Source organism: Hibiscus syriacus, unplaced genomic scaffold (genome assembly GCF_006381635.1).
Source record: "Hibiscus syriacus cultivar Baekdansim isolate YM2019G1 unplaced genomic scaffold, ASM638163v2 tig00111659_pilon, whole genome shotgun sequence".
Lineage (NCBI taxonomy): Eukaryota > Viridiplantae > Streptophyta > Magnoliopsida > Malvales > Malvaceae > Hibiscus > Hibiscus syriacus.
Window position 1 is genome coordinate 1,121,175 of NW_024063149.1, and position 21,858 is coordinate 1,143,032.

The 21,858-nt window shown below is 36.3% G+C and overlaps 1 protein-coding gene across 1 annotated transcript; it reads left to right on the forward strand.

Annotated features, from left to right (window-relative positions):
• Positions 1–848: 848 nt before the first annotated feature.
• LOC120167020 lies at positions 849–1,877 on the forward strand (the record flags this gene model as incomplete). The annotated part of the gene is made up of 2 exons (XM_039176155.1): positions 849–933; positions 1,183–1,877. Coding segments are annotated over exons 1-2 (780 nt in total), but the record flags the coding sequence as incomplete, so codon positions are not given.
• Positions 1,878–21,858: the final 19,981 nt, after the last annotated feature.

A 21,858-nucleotide genomic window follows, 5' to 3' on the forward strand; every position in this document is an offset into this window, starting at 1 on the left:
GTATTGAGGTAGACAAGGCCAAGATCGAGGTAATCGAGAAGCTACCCCTACCAAACTCTGTCAAGGGCATTCGGAGTTTCCTTGGACATGCTGGATTTTATCGAAGATTCATCAAGGAATTCTCCATAATATCCAAGCCCTTGTGCACCCTGCTGCAACAGAACCAATCGTTTGTGTTCGATCAAAAATGCCATGGTGCATTCAAAGAGTTGTAAAGACTTATCTCTACACCGATCGTAGTTCCCCCAGACTGGACGACACCGTTCAAATTAATGTGCGACGCAAGTGATTTTTCCATGGGAGCTGTGCTTGGGCAACGTAGAGGTAAAATATTTCATGTGATTTATTATGCTAGCCATACCTTAAATGATGCACAATTGAATTACACTACCACTGAGAAGGAATTACTTGCCGTGGTATTTGCATTTCACAAGTTTATGCCATACTTGATAGGCACAAAGGTCATAGTTCACACCGATCACTCAGCTATAAAATATTTAGTGAACAAGAAAGATGCCAAGCATAAACTGATTAGATGGATATTACTCTTGCAAGAATTCGACTTAGAGGTAGTTGATAGGAAATGTACTGAAAATCAGGTTACATACCACTTATCTAGGCTAGAGAATATTTCAGAATGCCATGACATTTTTGATATTAAAGAAGAATTCCCTGACGAGAAAATTTTATATGCCAAGGCAATTCCGTGGTATACTGACCATGTTAATTTTCTTGTCAGTGTTGTTTTTCCTTATGAACTAAACAGCCAGGGCAAAAAGAGGTTTCTGCATGATGCCAAGTTCTATTTTTGGGACGAGTCGTGCTTGTTCAAGCAATGTGTCGATCAGATGATTAGACGGTGTGTCCCCGAAGAGGAGCAACGCAATATCTTATACCATTGCCACACAACAACCTATGTAGGGCATTTTGGAGGTTCGAGGACTATTGGAAAGGTTCTCCAATCGGGCTTCTATTGGTCATCGCTAACTAAAGATGCCCATAAATTTTGCAAGGCGTACGACTGATGCCAGTGCACTGGAAACATTTCCAGATGACATGAAATGCCGCTGCAAAATATTCTGGAGATAGAACTTTTCGATGTTTGGGGCATTGATTTCATGGGACCATTCCCATCTTTCTTTGGAGACTTATACATTTTTCTTACGGTGGACTATGTTTCAGAGTGGGTTGAAGCAATTGCCACGCCAAGAAACGACTCTAAGACGGTGCTCAAGTTCCTTCACAAGAACATATTCAATCGATTTAGAGTACCGAGAGCCATCATCAGCGATGAGGGCACCCACTTCGATAATAGATTAATTGCCAAGGCATTACATAAATATGGAGTGCGATATAAGATTGAAACGACATATCACCCGCAGAAAAATGGGCAAGCTGAAGTGTCCAATCGGGAAGTCAAGCAAATCCTTGAGAAGGTGGTGAACCCTCGAAGGAAAGATTGGTCCCCCAAGCTCGATGAAGCATTATGGGCCTATAGGACGGCATTCAAAACGCCTCTGGGAATGTTACCTTTCAAGATGGTATATGGAAAAGCCTGCCACCTCCCAGTTGAGTTAGAACATAAGGCATACTGGGCAATCAAGAAATTAAACTTCGACGCGCAACTTGCTGGGGAGAAACGATTGCTCGATTTGAATGAAATAGAGGAGTTTCGAGCACAAGCATATGAAAATGCCAAGCTCTACAAGGAAAGAACCAAAAAGTGGCATGACAAAAATCTTTTGCCACGGAATTTTCATGAGGGCCAGAAAGTGTTTCTTTTCAACTCAAGGCTCAAACTCTTCCCTGACAAACTAAAGTCACGTTGGTCGGGACCATTTGAAGTTCACCATGTTTACCCATATGGCGCTGTTGATATCAAGAACATGGATGATGGATCCATTTTTAAAGTCAATGGATAGCGCCTGAAGGCTTACTAAGGAATCCCACCTGCGCGTGACAAGTCGGAGCTGCTCTTGCACGACGTCGACACTGGTCTGGCATCTTAAGGATGCCCTGACATTTTAAATTTACTCATGTGCATAAATAATTTTTATTTTACTATTATTTTAGTCTTTATTATTTTTAATTAATTATGTTTATTTTTGTTGCAAGGGGATTCTCGCATGACCATCACGTGAAGAGTATAAAGGAAGCTTGTGAAAATTGGGTGGCAAAAGTGAATAGTAAAATGAGGGAACTTTTTCACTTTTACTAGGTTTAAAATTTTTTAACTTTTAATTTTAGTTTTCATCCCGCCTAGACCCACCATTTCTTTTTTTTATCCCCCACATAATCTCATTTTTGTTTTTATCTTCATTCCCTTTTTACTTTTCCTTTAACTTTTTTTATCTCATATTCTTCTTCTCTCTTTGACTGAAACCGTCATAACCGTCCAAAGTTTAAGTTTTTTCCTTATTTTCTCATTTTTCTTTTTTAAACGATGGTCCGTTCCCGCCTTTCTGCACCACCTTCGCTGCCACGGTTTGTCGATGATTCTGCCCGCGAACGGTTCCAAACAATAAAAAATTATCGCGTCTTTTTGAGTTGGGGTTTGTCTTCTCTGAAGAGAAAGATGCTGCCTTAGGGAGTGAGGTTCTAGATGTGGTCACCAAACATAAGTGGCAGAAATTTGCCAAGAATCCCGCCGCCGTCAACGCCACTTTAGTGAAAGAGTTTTACTCCAACATATCCGAGCCAAACCAGCATGTCGTGACGGTTCGTGACATTTCTATTCGTTTTACTCCTTCTGCCATTAATCGTTATTTTAAACTGTAGGTTGTGGAAGACCACCATGCCAGTTTCGCTCAGGAAGCTGACAATGAAACATACCAAGGCATCTTAGAAGACCTTTGTCTTCCCGGCACTCAATGGAACAGTCAACAAATGAGCCGTAAGACCTTAGACCGGGAGAGGCTGCTCCCGCAAGTGAAGTTGTGGAATCATTTCATGAAGCACAAACTTTTACCCACATCCTACAACACTACCGTGTCCAGCTAGTGGATGCTTTTGCTGCATTCAATCATATTCGGATGAGCCATTGATGTAGGGAAAATTATCGCAGAACAGTCTCATCTGTGCCTGAAGCGACCTGCGAGTGCTTTGGTATTTCTGAATCTCATCACCGCCTTATACCGAAAGAAGAAGGTTCTTGAAGAAGTGTTTGATGAGATTTTACCGGGTATTACTAGAATTACCAAAGCGAAGATTCCTTTATTGTTGGGATTGAAGGAAGCAAAGGGGAAGGAAAAAGAGGCTTCCACATGCCAAGGCAAATTCAGATGCCCTAGAGCAGGCAGTCCAGTGCACTCAAGAGCATGTCGGGCAGCTGTCTGACAAACTTATGACATATTTCGCCTATGCCAAACACCGAGTTAAATTTCCCACTAGCGCCTTGATGGAATTCCTCCCGCACGCAAACTTCACCATTCTTGTCTTCCCTGACATACTCGTGCCACAGAATGAGGATGCTGAGGCATATGCAGAAGCACCTCGTTCTGCCCATATCGATGCCCCTCGATTGCATGGTACAGAGAGTCCCCAGCCTGCTGACGCTGAAGATCCCAAAGACCCTGATCCTGTCCATATTATGCGCCTGATGCCGATCAAGAAGCCAACCTCCAACTCGCTCATTATCCGGAATCTCCCCAACATGTTGAACCCTTGGCGGCAGAACATCCTGATATACCGCAACCTGCTGCACCAATGGAAGAAGAGAACCCTGAAGTACCCTTCCCCACCGAGTCAACCGAGGAGTCACAATCCGAGATGCCACAATAAGCTCCTTTGCGTAGGAGCCGATGTCGCCTTAGGAAGGCATCTCAACATCAAGAGCCCCCGCTCCCAGTCGTTCCAAAAAGACCTAGCACTCCTCCAGCCACACCTGCATTTGACTCTGAGCATTCTAGCCCCGCCAAGCTGAGAAAGCGCACTCGCCGTGCAGCCGCTGCACCACCACCCGCTTAAAGTCAAGGTACCTTGCATTAGCATTGCATTCATAGCATGTAGTTTTGTTTTCCTTAGTTTTAGTAAGCATTGGGAACAATGCTTCTCTCAAGTTTGGGGGAAGTAGGGTTCTCGAATCACTGCATGATAGTAGTAGTAAAATACATATGCCATGACATTAGTAATTGCATGAATAGTTTTATGGAATTAATTAAGGATGCCCGTTGATGATGAATTTGATGGCTAGGATAGAATGTATATGACTGGTTGAGGATGATAGAACCAACTCTAGGACTTGCTTCTTTGAAACCCTTGATTACACGATTGTATGTTTTTCATGCTTGAGAAACTTAGAAATCTTTTATAAGAGAATTCTTAAAATGACGTGGCATAAAACTTTGACTGTTGAAAGCCCTGTTTCTATGCTTAAAAAAAAGTTTGAAGTTTTGAATAAATGACTAGGCATATCTGTAGAGGGACACTTAGTTATGCCATGGCATATGAGTGAATGAAAGATGTCACGGGATGACTCTACCTGACTAGCTCGGGGGTGGAAGGTATACTCCCTTTCACCTAGAGTGTGGGATGATAGTGATGGGCTGACTCCCCTCGTAGCATAACTAATAAAAGAAAATAAAGGAAAGGTGGGAGTTGATTTAGAAAATGTCATGGTAAATTAAGAAAGCTTGCGTAGAAAATTTTTTAAGTTTGTTAAGCATGGACTGGATACAAAAGCGCACACACTCACACAAAGAATCTTGCCCTAGGGGACAATATAAGATTTCTCAACCTAGTCTAGCATGTTGAAGCCATATGTGCTTAGGGATGAAATTTTATTCCATGAAACTATGTTGTTTCTGAACTTGCCATAGTATTTTTGTTTTGCTTATTACAATCCATTGCTTGAGGACAAACAATACCTTAAGTTTGGGGGTGTGATAACTCCGTAAAAGGCCACATTTTGGGACCTTTTAACTTAAGTTATTGAATGTCTAAAGGCTCATTTAGAACCATGTAGAGGCATTTAGAAGCATTTAGTTGCATGTGGTGGATTTCGGTTTGCCGAGGCATTTTATTTTTACAGCGGTGCTGCTTTATGGGAAAGGTACTTGTCTGATGATGTGCATGTATTGAGAGCAAGGAAAAGAGGAAATAAAATGCCGTGACATAAGGAGATTGCTGAGCAAAATGAATTTGCCAAGTTCAACTGGCATTTCGAAAGTTCTTAAAGTGCGAGAAGATATTTTTGAAGCCAACTGTATCCAACTGTCCAAGAGCTTTGCCCGAGAAATCCACCTCGAAGATATACATGGAGGGATCGGTGCTACAACCACCGGTTCTACTGATGACGTTGTCTGACCCTGTAGATCTTGTCTGCCCTTGTGCGCCTGCAGCGGGATTATGCCGGTCACTCATGCCAGCTACCCAGGCTGTATCATCACCTGTCTTGCCCGACTCCCAAGCAAAGTTAACCATGGTTTGGGAAAGTCAACTCTTAGTTCAAGGGTTAATTTTCCCCTATAAAATAGAGGATGAAGCCACATTGTTAGAGATTTTGGTTCCACCCAGATTTGAGCTTAAAAAGTTAGAGAGATAATGTCTCATCTTTCTCCGGTAATCCTACTTTTCGTGGCATTTCTCCATGAAAAGCTTGAGGGAGTGGCGTTCTAGACATCCGAGAGGAGCTAGTTCGCTGGGGGCAGTTCGTGGTGGCCGAGAGAAGCTCCGACAGTGCACGTCAAAGGCTTTTTCTCATTCCTTTAGTTTTTTGCTTTCATATTTTGTTATTGGGTTGTAAGGAACGGATGAAACTTGTTTTGTGCTTGTTTATTTCGAACCCCACCATGAACTAAACCTATTTGGTGGGAGTTCACTTGGATGTTTAAGTTTTATTTCAATGAATGGTTGTTTTTCTATGTTATATTATGTTTTGTTTATGAGACTTAGTGCCTTAAGGTTGTAGGAGCTACGAGAGTAGCCATTACTTAGGAGATTTTTTGGGTTCAAGAGAATACCGAGATAACACATCCTTAGTGTTCGAGAGAAACTAGGAAGGAACTACATAAACAAGGGGTTCTAGGTAGTAACTAGGCCTAATCCACCTTAGAGATAAGGCTAGGATTCCATTCGACTAAAAGCAGTTGTGAATGAACGATAGGTTAGATGTTAATGCTGCCGTAAAAAGGTATTGCCAAGACATATCTTGTTATCTGGACCAATAGGATAACTGTAGGGGTTTACGCAAACCGGTTTTGCGAGGGCATCTTCAATCTGTCGAGTCCCTTACTAGAGATAGCACAGGGCACCTTAGTATACTCTGTCGGGCAGAAGAGGCATAGAGATAAGATCATTCCGAGAAGTAAACTTAGGTTTTCCAGAGTGACTCCCATCACTCATTCCCATAGTAGCTTGTCGTGTGAGAAAGCCAAAGTCCTATTAATTAAATCATATATTTACATTTTATTTTTCCTTGATATTTTTATTTGTTTGCATTAAACACAATCTATTTTGCCATGACATATCCATTTGCTACCACATTACCATCGTTTCACTTCCACATCAGTCATTCCATTTTGCCCCTGCATTATCATTTGTATATACCATTACTAACTTTACTTAGGTGATAAAGTAAAGTGCCTTGACAAACTTATTTAATTTCCTCCAATCTCTGTGGAGACGATACTCACTTATCACTGTATTACTTGTTCGATTGTGTATACTTGCACATATATCCGCATTCATTTATAGTACTCACAAAGAGCGGACAGTATGAGATATGTGTTCTAGTTTTATCATTTTCGACAAATATGCATGATATCATTGTTCAAATCGATAACCGCAACGATTAATATGTTAATTTGTTAATTTATTTTTCAATCTATTTGTTGCTGCAAGGATTTTACGAAATCTATATGTCACTTTCGGTAAATTTACTTACTTTAATATTTCTATTGTTGTAGATTTAATGGCAAGCAACACTTTATCACTGCGATCACTCCTTGAGAAGGACAAACTTAATGGCATAAACTTCCTTTACTGGTTTTGTAATTTGAGAATTATTCTCAAATAGGAAAGGAATGAATATGTCATTGAAGAACCTGTTCCTGATGAACCAGCAACTAATGCTTCAAGAGCTGACAAAGACAAATTCAAGAAACATATGGATGATATGTTAGATGTTGGATGTCTAATGCTTTCCGCCATGACTCCTGAGCTTTAGAAGCAACATGAGGGCATGGTTTCATATGAGATGATTCAAAATCTTAAAAAGATATATAAAAGGCAAGCACGTCAAGAGAGTTATGAAACCTCTAAAGCTCTATTTCAATGCAAAATGGTAGAGTGAACTCTTGTAAGAGCTCATGTCATCAAGATGATGGGTTACATCCAAACATTGGCTACTGATGTTATCCTACAATCGTTACTAGATAGATTTAGCCAATTTGTTATTAATTTCAACATAAATGAAATTAACAAGACTTTGCCACAGTTACTTGGCATGTTAAGAACTGCTGAAAGTAACATGAAAAAGGTTGGACCTAAGCCCATTCTGATGGTCCACAAGGATAAAGGAAAGGGAAAGAAAAAGATAGTGGCAAAGTCTAAGGCCAATGGTAAGGCCAAACCGAAAGGGAAAAATGCATTGAAACCCAAAAGGGGAGTTAGAAAGGAAGGAAAATGTTTCTATTGCGATAAGATTGGGCACTGGAAGAGAAACTGCACTGTTTACCTTGAAGAAGTCAAGAAGGCAAAAGCAAACGAAACGTTTGTTTCAAGTACTTATGTTATTGATGTTAATTTGTCAACATCTACTTCTTGGGTATTAGATATTGGTTGTGGTTCTCGTATTTGTACTTCCGTATAGAGACTGCAAAAGAGAAGGAATCTGGCTAAAGGAGACATAGACCTACGAGTGGGAAATGGAGCAAGAGTTGTTGCATTAGCTATAGGGACATATGTTTTATCTTTGCCTAGTGGACTTGATTTAAATTTAGAGGATTCTTATTTTGTGCCTAGTTTGACTAAGAACATTATTTCTATTTCTTGTTTAGACAAGATTGGTTTTGAGATTATTATTAAGAACAATTGTTGTTCTTTTTATCTCGATAATGTTTTTATGGTTTGGCACAATTGGTTAATGGTCTCTATATTTTGGATCAAGAAAACACCATTTATAACATAAATACTAAGAGATCAAAAACAAATAAATCGAATCAAACTTATCTTTGGCATTGTCGTTTAGGCCATATAAGTGAGAAACGCATATTAAAACTCCATAAAGATGGATTTTTAGATTTATTTGTTTTCGAACAATATGATTTATGTGAATCTTGCTTGTTGGGAAAAATGACTAAAGCTCCTTTTAATAGTAAAGGTGAGCAAGCAAGTGATTTATTGGGGTTAATACATAGTGATGTATATGTTAGGATTTCAGGACCAAATGCACAAAACAACATGTGCATGGCCTTGGGATTAAGTTGAGCTTTCTTCCGTTCTTTGTCACTCCGCTTCTTCTCCTTCTTCTTTGGAGAAGATTAGCCATTCTCGATTATCTCCCATACATTCATTGATTGTTGTCTCCATTGAAGTATGGAGGCTTGTCCGTTGGTAGGGAGTCTTCCATGTGGAACGAGCCGGAGGTGGAAGCCATCTTCTCGGTTATGTCGGGAATTGGTAGAGCTTCTTCTAGGATCGTCTCAAGGTGGTTAAACCTTCTTAACGAGTTAGGCTCTGATGCCAATTGTTAGGATTTTTGGAAGCTCGAATCGACAATCAGAACGGTTTGCAAAGAGGGGTCGGAACGGTTTTGTGTTTAGGGAGTAAGGAGATTGAAAGATAGAGAATTGCACAGCGATTTATAGTGGTTCGACTTTCTCAATCAAAGTCTACGTCCACTACCTTAGCTCCTCACCAAGGATTTTCCAACAAATTCACTAATTTGTTCTTTCTTTTGAGGATAAAGAGTAACCTTACAAACTCCCTAGTTTTTCCGAGCTAAACTAGAACATTTCCCTAGCTTTTACACGGGATTAGCTAGAACCTTTCCTCTTTACAAAAGGATAAGAAATGTAAACAAGAAAACCTCTCTAAGGTAGGTGTTTACAAGATTGAGCTCACAAGAACAAAATATATACAAGAGAAAGATGAAATAAAAATGAAAAACTCTTCTCTTGTGTTTGATTGCTTGGATAGTTGTTCTCTTTCTTCTTCAAGTGTCCTTAGCTTGTATTTATAGCTTGGAATGTGTTTGAAGTCATATATAGTCATTGGGGATGTTTTGGAGCCGTTTGGGAATGATTTTTCTTCAAAACTAGGCTGCCCAGAATGGGGGGAATCGGTACCCCTTCATAGGGAATCGATACCCCTTCATAATATTCAAATATTATGACTGTTGGGCTGATGAACAGTGAGTGAATCGGTACCCCCTTGGGGGGAATCGGTTCCCCTTTTACATACTGGAATTTTTGAGCCTCGGATACTGTTCAAATAGTAATTTACTGTTCAAATAGTAAATTACTATTCATAAAAACATTTTTGTGCTCAATTTTAAATTAAAAGAACTTTGAATTATTTTTGTAAATTTTGAATAAATTCAATTAAGTCCAAATACATTTTGTAAATTCAATTCAAGTCCAAAAACTCTTTTGCCTTAAATTGTTATATCGAAACATAGTTCAACAGTATGTGAACCGACGAATACACAAGCCAGAGGTGGATTCCATTACTTCATTACTTTCACCGATGACTTCAGTCGGTATGGGTATATTTATCGTATATGCCATAAATCTGAAGTCATTGAAAAGTTTAAGGAATTTAAAAATGAATTACAAAATCAACTAGGCAAGAGTATTAAGGCACTTCGATTAGATCGAGGTGGAGAATAGTTAAGCATAGAGTTTTATGAACTCCTGAAAGAATGTGGGATTGTCCCACATCTTACACCACCTGGTACATCAAAGTGGAATGGAGTTTCTGAAAGAAGGAATCGAATACTGTTAGACATGGTTCGATCGATGATGAGTCATAGTGATCTTCCGACTTCTTTTTGGGGACATGCACTCGAAATAACCGCTTTCACACTGAATCGTGTTCCATCTAAATCAGTTCAAAAGACACCATACGAGATATGGACTGGAAAGCATCTTAGTATGTCTTTTATGAATATTTAGGGTTGTGAAGCTTATGTAAAACATCAGATGTCTACAAAGCTCGAACCTAAATCTCATAAGTATATATTTTTTGGATATCCTAAAGAAACTAAGGGATACTATTTCTTCAACCCTAATGAGAACAAGTGTTTGTTGCTCTAACATGATTTTTCTTGAAAAGAATTTCTCTCAAAGAAAGGGAAGGGTAGAAATTGAACTTTGAAAAGTTCAAGAATAACAGATCAATGAACCTAAAGTTGAGTATGTTTCTCAAGTTGTTGAGGAGCTTTTAACACATATAGAAACAGTGTTCCATGAGAACTTTGTTCACCTGAGAGATTTGGATTTCTCATTACTGCACATGGAGATGTTCTTTTCATGGATCAAGATGAGCCCATGACTTATCAAGAGGCAGTGTCCAGCCCAGACTCTGAGAAATAGCTTGAAGCCATGAGATCTGAGAAGGATTCCATGTCAATAAACCAAGTATGAACTTTGGTTGAACCACCTAAAGGGGTCAAACCTATAAGGTGTAAATGGATTTTCAAGAAGAAAACCGAATGGATGGTAATGTACAAACATACAAGGTTCCTCTCGGATGTCTAGAACGCCACTCCCTCAAGCTTATCACGGAGAAATGCCACGACAAATAGGATTGTCAGAGAAAGATGAGACATTCTCTCTCTAACTTTTTAAGCTCAAATATAGGTGGAACCAAAGTCTCTAACAATGTGGCTTCATACTCTATTTATAGGGGAAAATTAACCCTTAAACTAAGAGTTGACTTTCCCAAACCATGGTTAACTTTGCTTGGGAGTCGGGCAAGACAGGTGATGATACAGCCTGGGTAGCTGGCATGAGTGACAAGCATAATCCCGTTACAGGCGCCCAAGGACAGACAAGATTTGTAGGGTTAGACGACGTCATCAACAGAACCGGCGGTTGCAAAGTCGATCCCTCCAGGCTTATATTCGAGGTGGATTTCTCGGGCACAACTCTCAGACAGTTGGATACATCTGGCTTCAAAAATATCTTCTCGCACTTTAAGCACTTTCGAAATGTCGGTTGAACTTGGAAAATTCATTTTGCTCAGCAATCTCCTTATGTCACGGCATTTTCTTTCCTCTTTACCTTGCTCTCAATACCTGCACATCATCAGACAAGTACCTTTCCCATAAAGCAGCACCGTTGTAAAACTAAAATGCCTCGGCAAACCGAAATCCACCACATACAAATAAATGCTTCTAAATGCCTCTACATGGTTCTAAATGAGCCTTTAGACATTCAATAAATTAAGTTAAAAGGTCCTAAAAGATGGCCTTTTACGGAGTTATCACATACATATCGCATCAACAAAAAATTTAACCCAAATTTGGATCTTACAAGTGGCTCTGATACCACTGTTGGAACCGTCAGATCACCTTACGGTACAACAGAAATAAAATTTGACGGTATCACCAGCGATCCAAGTACATAAAACTAAAATTGGGAAGAAATAATGCAAATACTTACAATGAGTTTCTTGAAAAACAACGAAAATAGCATCGAGAAGTGGTGATCACGAACAGTTCGAATCGTAAGCCTCCATGAAAACACGTCTCGACCTCTACTTAGTTCACCTGATTGAGAGCAAAATTTTCTTTTCTCACAATCGGTTTTGAGAAAAACGGTTGAAGTAAAACGGCTGTTAAACCTTACCTCATTTAAATATATCAATTACCCTAACATCTTAGGGTTTTTAAAGTTTTTTCAAATTAATAAATAAAATATTATTTAATTAATTCAAATTAAATACACATTAAAGACTTATAATCTAAATTTCAATATTTAATGTTTATTTAAAAACTTATTTAATTATTCTGAATTAAATATCAATTAAAATAGTTGTAATCTAAATTGCATTCTTTTAATGCTTACTTACTTTATTCGGGATAATTAAAATCATATGTATATAAAATATACATATCTTAACTCTAGATATATTTTAGTAACATACATAAATTGTACATCTTTGCTCATTTCAATCCTAGGGTGTGACCCTGTAGGTTTTTGTAACGTTAGTAGTAATTATTAGAACAATTCTAATTACATACAATGAGTGACATCTAGCAATATCTCATTGTCACCTAAGTTACAAGAAATTATGATTTGACATATCATCTTCGTGATTAATTCTTTTATGTATTACATTGTTTTTCCTTTATATCTAGAATAGGCACAAGTCTTAGAACAATTACACTTGTATATCCCATCTATTGTTTCTTGATATATAGAGTATACTATAATTAACGAATAATTTGTGATATCACATATCAACTTATTCGAGCATCGTCATGCATTTATAGTCTCACTCAATCAAGTGGCATGTGATATATTTCCTATTATGTAGGAAGGACAAATCCTATCTTAACCATACACACCCCACTACATATATTGAGATATATTCAATAATAGTCGTTATAGTGCAACTAGTTACGGAGCATGTTTAACTGTTTTAAAACATACAACAATATATGCTGGGACGACATTGATCTCAAGTCTGAGGATCATACATATAGTCATCACCATGAGAAATGTTATGACTGTTATATAATAATCCAAGACATATGCTCATTATGGGTCAATCTAATACATTGTTCTCCAAAAGTATAATCATATATCAATTCTGACATCTCTATGCCAATGAAAACTCTTTGTCATCAATCAATAACATGTTAGTCTTAAGCGTATTATTATTGTCCATGGTCATATTAATACTCGACTATGGATATTCTAATAATGTTATTATATGGACTTTATTATTTTTCAGTTTATGTTAAACACAGACATATAACTGAGAATAATATTGGCAATGCCTTTATTCAATAAAATCGGTAATAAATGTATTATTACAATCATCATATGATTGATCTTTGGGCATACTCTAACAATGGGTTCCGGATCGGGTAAAGAGAATTGGATGGTAGGTAGTAGTATGGATAGAACAGGTGGTTGAAGTGAGGGGTCCTCACCCCTATATATTCTTTATCAGAACAAGTTGACAACTGTTAAGACCTCTATGGATGCGATCATGACTCAAATAGAAAAAGTACGGTGGAAAGATGTGATGGTTCTAAACGCTATCGACATACTTCGAGCCCTGAAGGTGGTATTAAAGAGAAAAGCTCATGTGAGGATTTCAATCAACTAGTGGCATGCATGTAGTCCTAGGCCATCGGACTCAATGAAGCTCATTTGTTGGAACGTCAGGGGTTTGGGTCAATCTCGGGCAGTTAAGTGTCTCTGATATTTGTTGATAGACATAAAGCCATCTATAGTTTTTCTGATAGAGACAAAACTACAAATGTAAATATAGAGGAAGGTCATAGATATTTTGGTTTACTGAATGGTATCGAGGTTAGTTCTTTTGGTAGTAGGGATGGTCTGTGTTTAGCTTGGCGTGGAGATTATGATGTAACTTTACGCTATTGCTCGGTAAGGTACATTGATGTCTTGATTTTGGTGGCTGAAGAAGGAGTGGTTTGGAGATGTACGGGGTTTTATGGGGATCCCAATGAGAGCCTTCACCGTGAATCATGGGACTTATTGAGAAGCTTTGATGATCGATAGAATATTTTTTGGTTGGTAGTATAAGAATTCAAAGAGATTCTGCTTACTTCAAAAAAGTGGTGGTCTTATCTGGAACGAGCGGTAAATGAAAAAGTTTCGAAATTGCCTATTAGATTGTGGGTTTGAATAAATTGGTTATTTGGGGTTCTAATTCACTTGGGAATGGGGTCACCATTTGGAAATGAATATCCATGAGAGATTGGATAGGGGTTGCTAATGTTATGTGGTATGATCAATTTTCTCACTATTCTTTGTCCCATTTGATATCCTTAATATTAGACCATTTCCTTTGCTCCTTAAAAAAATGTTGGGGGAGTGTAAATCGATAGTGGAATTTCCTTGACAAGGCTGATGGTACACAATTAGAAGGCAGTGAGGTGATTGGTAAAGAAGCTAGAGTCTATTTATAGACTTTTTTTCTACAATGGATAGTCTGGGTGATAACCGTGTCCTTGATGGTATTTTTTCAGCTATTACTGTAATACCCCAACCCGCACCTGACCCGGATACGAGTCCAAGATGTCACATTAACTTTTACAAACGATATTCTTACAAAATATTAGAACATTTGAACTCATTTTAAGAAAATACCAAATATTCTATAAAACATGCTTTATTATAAAATTCAAGTCAAATACTTAGTTATGAATAGTACTATACGGTATGAACAGTACCGTGAACAGTGAAAATTTAGAATATAAATTGTGTTCATCGATGCACTACTACAATATTGCTACAATAACTTTGGCAAAATACATATAAATTCATAAAAATCCAAGTTTTCATTTGTATAAAATTACCATGTACATATACACATTTAAAACATTACAAAACTGATTAAAATATCGAATTCAATCTTTATTTACATGCCAACCACTATCCTTATTACAAAATCATACTATACATTTCTTTTCTGATCTGATCGTTGGAAAGGAGAAACTGACATGTCTTGCATAACTTTTACCAACCTTCCTATTCTCGGAACCTATGCGTGAAACAATCACACGCTAAGTCGTTGACTTAGTAAGACATATAAAACATATATAGAAATCATAGAATATTTCACATAACAAATGCATATTTACATATACCATCATTATCATAATCTCTATTTATCATATGATTTTGTACTCATCATTTCTGTATGTCATATAATACACCTAATATCATGTAATTCCTATAATACATTTCATATCACCACAAGCATATACATCTCATATATGGTATATGTTATTATCTCTTTATTAATCCATTTTCACATTTCCCTAATTCTTTTTATCATATAACATATACTAAACATTTCTATACACATCATGGATCACATATCCTTTCACAACAGAACACCATAGTGTCATACCAATTAATTTATTTACTCTCTTTAAGCCCTTGTATTAGCCCATGTATACTTTTGATAACTTAAGGTTTGTATATTGAGGTTGTGAACCACTAAGCTATCACCATAGCTCGTATATATGTCCAGAAGGACCTATCTAGAGGTCATAAAAAACCTCGACAACTATCCATAGGTCCCGAAGAACCTAGGTAAACTGTCCATATGTTCCTTAGAACATAGGTATACTGTCCATATGTCTCAAAATACACAGGTAATTCTGTCCATAGTCATGAAAAACATAGGTAATTCTGTCCATTTGTCCCGAAAGACATAGGTAATTATGTCCATATGTTCCGTAGAACATAGGTAAATCCTCGACTCTTGGCATGCCAACTATACCCCTAGCTCTCATATCACATAACATAGGCATTGCATTTATAACAGTTCACATATTCACATCATTATTTCACATAGCTCTTTATCACATTTCATGTCACATATTTCTTCTCTTTTGTCACATACCACATGTATGTGTAACTGTATATATCATCATATCATATCATATCATCATATCATATCATATCATATCATATCATATATCATATCATATAATCATTCATATCATATCATATCATATCATACACAGCATGTATTCACGTAGTTTACTTTCATGTAATTCATGTCACTTTTCATATAATTTCATATTCATATACACATAGCTCGTATCACTTTGCATAGTTTCACATAAACATATACTTCCCAATAACTCATATCATTTAACTCATGTCTTATTCTTATATTCATATATAATATATATATATCTATGTTTCATCACTTAATCTCATATCATATATGCTCTATCCTCTTATGTTCACATGACATATAATGCATAAAATCATGTCATCTCTTGTTCTCATATGTTTCCAATACATCACATATATCACTAGTGCATTTTCACGTAAACATGTAAATCATTGATCTATTTCACTTTATTACATAATCACTTATGTCATACCACATAGCTTATATTATAATTTTCTATATTTCTGTAGTTCAGTATCACTTATCACATATACATGTAAGCATGTAGATCATGTAACATATACTAACATATACCCATTTCCATGTATTCATACACACATAAGAATCACCTAGTGTATCTCATAGACACTTCATTTCTATACCTTTATCACATAGCTCGTATAACTTTTCATGCATATTCATGTCACTTAATGTACATGGTATGCACTCATATCATGTTTCATAATATGAAATGAATCATATATCAAAGTATTAAATCTAGACTTATCACAAGTCTAGAACTAAATATACTACTATAATCATGCTATGCATATGCACTCACCTTAGCATTGCTTTGATTCGATCCTAATTCTTTGATTTTTCCAGAACTAGTTTAGGCTCTGTATCAACATAAATATAATTTTCAAGATAATTATCAGAAGCCTAAACCTTATAACTTGATGTTAATAACTTAAGCTAGTTTAATGAACCAAAATTCCATTTTTCCTTTAGGGGTATATCGATGCACTATGGGTGCATCGGTACCCAAAATAACTTCGAAATATGCACCCCTTAATACATCGATGCACCTTCAAATTGTCTTAGTGCATCGGTACATACTCATAGTGTATCGATGCACCTGTCCAAAATAACCCGAAATTCATCAATACTTCACCCAAATTTTCATGTATAAAATCCTTATCATGCTACTAAATTCATCTATAACAACTTTAACCAATTCTTATCATTCCAACACCCTATACTCTTCCATATTTCGTCCAAATTCTTAAGACTAAGAATCATACCAAATTTTCCATGTTATCCAAACTTAATTCTAACACTTGTAACTTCTTATTCTCATATATGACAAGTCAAATTCATCCTCCAAATTTATTTAAATCTTCTTATTCAAAATTCCACCTAAAACCCCATTTTCTTTAATCTTTCATACTTCTTCATCTTTTGATTGTAAGAGAAATTAAGCTTTCCTTAAGATTAATTACATCTAAGGATAAAACCCAACCTTTAATTGAACAAATAATCAACTAATGAGAAAACTTACCTTTTGCTTGAGCTTTCACGTGGAGAAGAGAAAAGATGAAGAAGAGAATTGCCTAGAAACTTATCTCTTCAATCATTTTCCACATGGGTATTATAATACCCATTAATTATTATTTAATTTTTTTTCTTGTTCAATTACTCATTTGCCCTTTGACTCCTTTCGTATTTACTAACAACTTTCAGGAAATATCTCCACATAAATCATTAAACTATTCAATTATTCTCCTTTTATCCCCAAATTCTAAAATATTTCAATTTAGTCACTAACCCTTAATTTGGGATGTTACAATTACGGCGAATATGAATGACAATCTTCTCAAAGAATTCACTTACGAGGAAGTAATTTTAGTTGTGAAGTCCATGTGCCCTCTAAAAGCATCTGCGACGAGTGTCGCTTTACTCGTCAAATAAAATCCTATTGTTAAAGTAAAATAAATGAAATAAAGTAATAAAGTGGAGAAAAGGGTTGATCTACGGGGACTTAGGATTTCACAATATAATTTTACGTCTCGATTTTAATCCAGCCAATTGTATGAAAAATAAATAAAACAGGGGTCTGGCAAATGAGAGAGAAATAAAAGTAATAAGTAGAAAAATAAAGAATTAAAATTTAAATAAAATAAAATGAAACGTAAATTAAGATTGAAAACAACAACGAGAAAATTGCCTTGCTAGCTTTGTTTCAATTCTGTTCGATCATCGAAATGGATTTTTACTCCGAGATTCATGTTGGTTGCAGTCTACCAGTCCAACCATTCTAACTTGCCTTTCTCTTTAATAATTGATCTTCCCAGTCACTCTTCAATAGTTAATTCTTGAATGGACTAATAACAACTATTGTTAGAACAAACAATTTAAGTTTGGAAAAGCCCGAATCGATTATGTTGTCTCATTGAGAATCGAATCCAATCTTGATTTTCCTTAGCGAACTGCCGCTAAGAGTGTTCACAAGAGGACGATATGCCACAGACTAATCCCTTATCCCAACTATAAAAACAACATCCAGATCAACGTCAACTTTTTGAAATGAAAGTGTTTTAATTTTGAAGTAAGGTCGATTGCTAAACTAATAAATAGAAAATCGAGAATGTAGCCCAAGACTCTAAAGTGCTTTTGAATTCTCACTTATGAATTGAGTCATTGGTAGTTCTCAGCTATAAATGTCACATCGAAAATTAGGGCCTAAAATTTTCTTAAAACTTTTCAGAGGACTAAATTGAAATCTTAATTAATTCGAGAACCAAAATGAAAATTTCAGTTAAATGTAAACCCAATCAGGAAGTAACCAAAACCCGAGGACCTATAATGTAATTTACCTATTTTTCTTTTGGTTGGGTTTAAAACCCTAAAATTTAACAATTTTCATTTTTGGAAACTCAATTTCCCTCTCTCCAAACCTTTCTTTTTAGCCAAAACTCTTTAATTAAAGTTTTGTTGTCAATCATTGTTATGTTTTTGACACATCCCACACCATGGGGTTTCTTACATTGTCTCAAGTCCACTGGTGCTCATCTTGTCTCCGTTGCCATCGGTTTGTGAGAGGGTGAGAAAGATAAAGTTTTTGACGTTTCGAAATTGAGCTCTCTGTATTCATCGCTGTGAACTGAGTTTTGGTAAGTGTCTCAAAACCCCTCAAAATGCAAGTATGAATTTTTTTCATAATATTTCTGACTTTTGAAGCCTCCACATGCGCCCCCACGCATTGCCCCTGTGCGTGGAGAATTTCCACCGATTTAAGCCAACCCAAACCAAACCAGTTAACCATTGACTATTTATCGTTGACCGACCATTGACCGTTGACCGACGTTGAATTTTTTCGAAAACCTGTATCTTAATATTTTTCGATGTCCTAAGTTTGATTCCGCAATCTGTTTTACCAAATTCTGACAGAAACCTCGAATCAAGCCTGTTAATCTTAAAATGCTTAGTATGTTTTAGCATTTTTCTTATTTATTTAGGATTTGATTATGGAATTGATTCGAGAATATATTTTTATGAAGATACTTGCATGTCACCTCACCGAAGGTTAGTTAGATCTAGTGCTTCCCATCATTCAAATCCGCATTAATTGTGTTCCTCGAGAGTTACTCTTAGGTATATGTAAATTGTTTAAATAGGGTTATTATTATTAATATAATTATTGATATTACGATTCCAATATGGATTTTTTCCATTCGTAGGATCTACCACTGTCGTTGATCATGATCGGCATACTTAGTAGAAGAATTTCTTTTCAGACTACTCAGACCGGTACAGGAGTGTTTCCTGACGGTGTTGAATTACTGTTTAAAACTGTTCATATGAACTGTTTTATATTTCTTATAATACTGAATATTTTTACGTTGCGATACCTGATTTTCTGAATAATGTTATATGATATATGATTTACTTACATCTATGATATAATCTCTGAATTATGTATTTTTGTATCTAATTTCTGAGTCTGGAATATTTTTATGTTTTATTAAATTAAACTACCGTTTTCACTAGAATACATACATGTTTATTACTGTCATTTGGGGTATTATTGGAGGAAGTATCTCAGACCTAGTTTATGACTTGCAAGTATTTACCAGAGGCTCATCGACTTTGTGCTTAGGGTAAGTCAATACCACGGACTCCTCAGCTTTGTGCTTAGGGTAAGTCCTAACCTTAGGCTCCTCGGCTTTGTGCTTAAGATAAGTCCTTATAGTAGGCTCCCCAACTTTGTGATCAGGGTAAGTTCATATCGCAAGTCCTTATGTTGTGTGTATAAGGCTCTTACTGGGTGTACAGGTGGGTGTATGGTTCTGGACACCTACACATTCTGGTAGTTGGATGAGGGTAGTGTTCATATTTTTAAAACATGTTGATAAATTGATTTTACTGATGTATATTATATGTATGCTTTTATACACCGTAAGGAGCACATTGGGCTTTTTAGCTTATTTTGTAAATTTTAACCTTTTCAGATAGTAACAGACTGTAGGCTAGTAACTTGGCATTAGGAGGACTGATACTCCTATTTTTGTACCACCTATATCTCTATATCCTTTTGTTAACTTTGGTAACACTTGTTTTTGCTTTAGTCTCGATCTATTTGTATCTGGTATTTTCTATGTATATGTTTATTTTTTTTCTGATACATGTATAGATGATATATAGACATTTATCGTATAAAATTTTCTTATGACTAATTTCATATTATATGTATATGGATTTAAACGTTATTTTAAATATGAAAGGAAATTTATGAATAGATATTTAACCACCTAGATTTGGGCATAACGTATAGGCTGGGTCTAGAGGGTTACACTTGGTGGTATCAGAGCTTTCAGTTTTAAACAATCGAATTGTAGATAAGTCCTAAAATCTGGATTTTCAAGATATTTTTATTTTCAAAATAGTTGTCACCTTATTTTATGAGTTTAAATATATTGAGATTTCTGATGCCAATCTAACTTGAGTTCAAATTCTTTCTATAGTACTTGTATAATTATATGATTTCACCGTAGGTCAAGCTGCGGCATGGTTGAGGGCGAGCAACTTGATCTTCTGTTACTATAGACGATCCGATTTCACCTTGAGATCCTCATATTTCGCATGTAGATCCACCTTCTCCAGAGATGATTCGGATACACCTGCGAGAGACCCTCCCATCACTCAGGACTAGAACACTGATATGGATGAGGATGCCATTAATAAAGTTATCTTTCGTATGTTCAGTAGAGCTGTTAGAGTCCTTGGTAATATGTTGTGTAGAGATTTCAAAGTCTTTGGTAGCTGTTGGAGTAGTTTCGTTCGAGGGAATACTGGTGGACCTCCGACTAACGCTGAGTATTGGTTAGACAATACATAGAGGATTATGGATGAAAAGCACCTGAGGCCTGAGCAAAAGTTAAAGGGGCCCTAGTTATGCTGAAGAAAGAGAGTTTTAGGCGGTGGCAATCGATTTTCGATAGTATTCCGGGAAATCAATTACTTGGGATCTTTTCAAGGCACATTTTAGAGTTACTACATCAGAGAGAGATATCTACAAAGTGATTCCAGGAGTTTTAAAATTTGGAGCAGGGTGATATGTCTGTTATGGACTATAAGATTGAGTTTATTAGGTTGAGCTGCTATGTTACTAGACTTGTTGACACTGAATTGAATCGGTGCTTAAGGTTTGAGAATGGTCTCAAGTATGAGATTAGAAGTCAAGTTTTTGCATCTTTTTCCATCAAGTAAATGTCGAGGACGAAATTTCTTTTTAGGGGAAAAATTGTCAAACCCTAAATTAGGGCCTAAAATTTTCTTAAAAGTTTTTTTAAGACCAAATTAAAATATTAATTAAATTCGATAACCAAAATAACATTTCAGTTAAATTTATACCTAAAACAAGAAGTAACCAAAACTCGAGGACCTATAGTGTAATTTACCCATTTCTCTTTCTGGTTTTGTTTAAAACCCCAAAATTCAATAATTTTCATTTTTAGAGACTCGTTTTCTCTCTCTATTCAAACTTTCCCTTTTTAGCTAAAAATATTTAATCGAAGTTGCGTCACCGATCGTTGTTCCATTTTTGACACCTCCCACACCATGGTGTTCTATATATTATCCTGAGTCCATCGGAGTCCATCTTGTCTTCGTTGTCACCGACGTGTGAAGGGTGAGAAATATAAAATTTTTGATGTTTCAAAATTGAGCTCTCCATCGTCCATTGCAATGAACTAAGCTTGGTAAGTGTCTAAAAACCCTCAAAATGCAAGTAGGATTTTT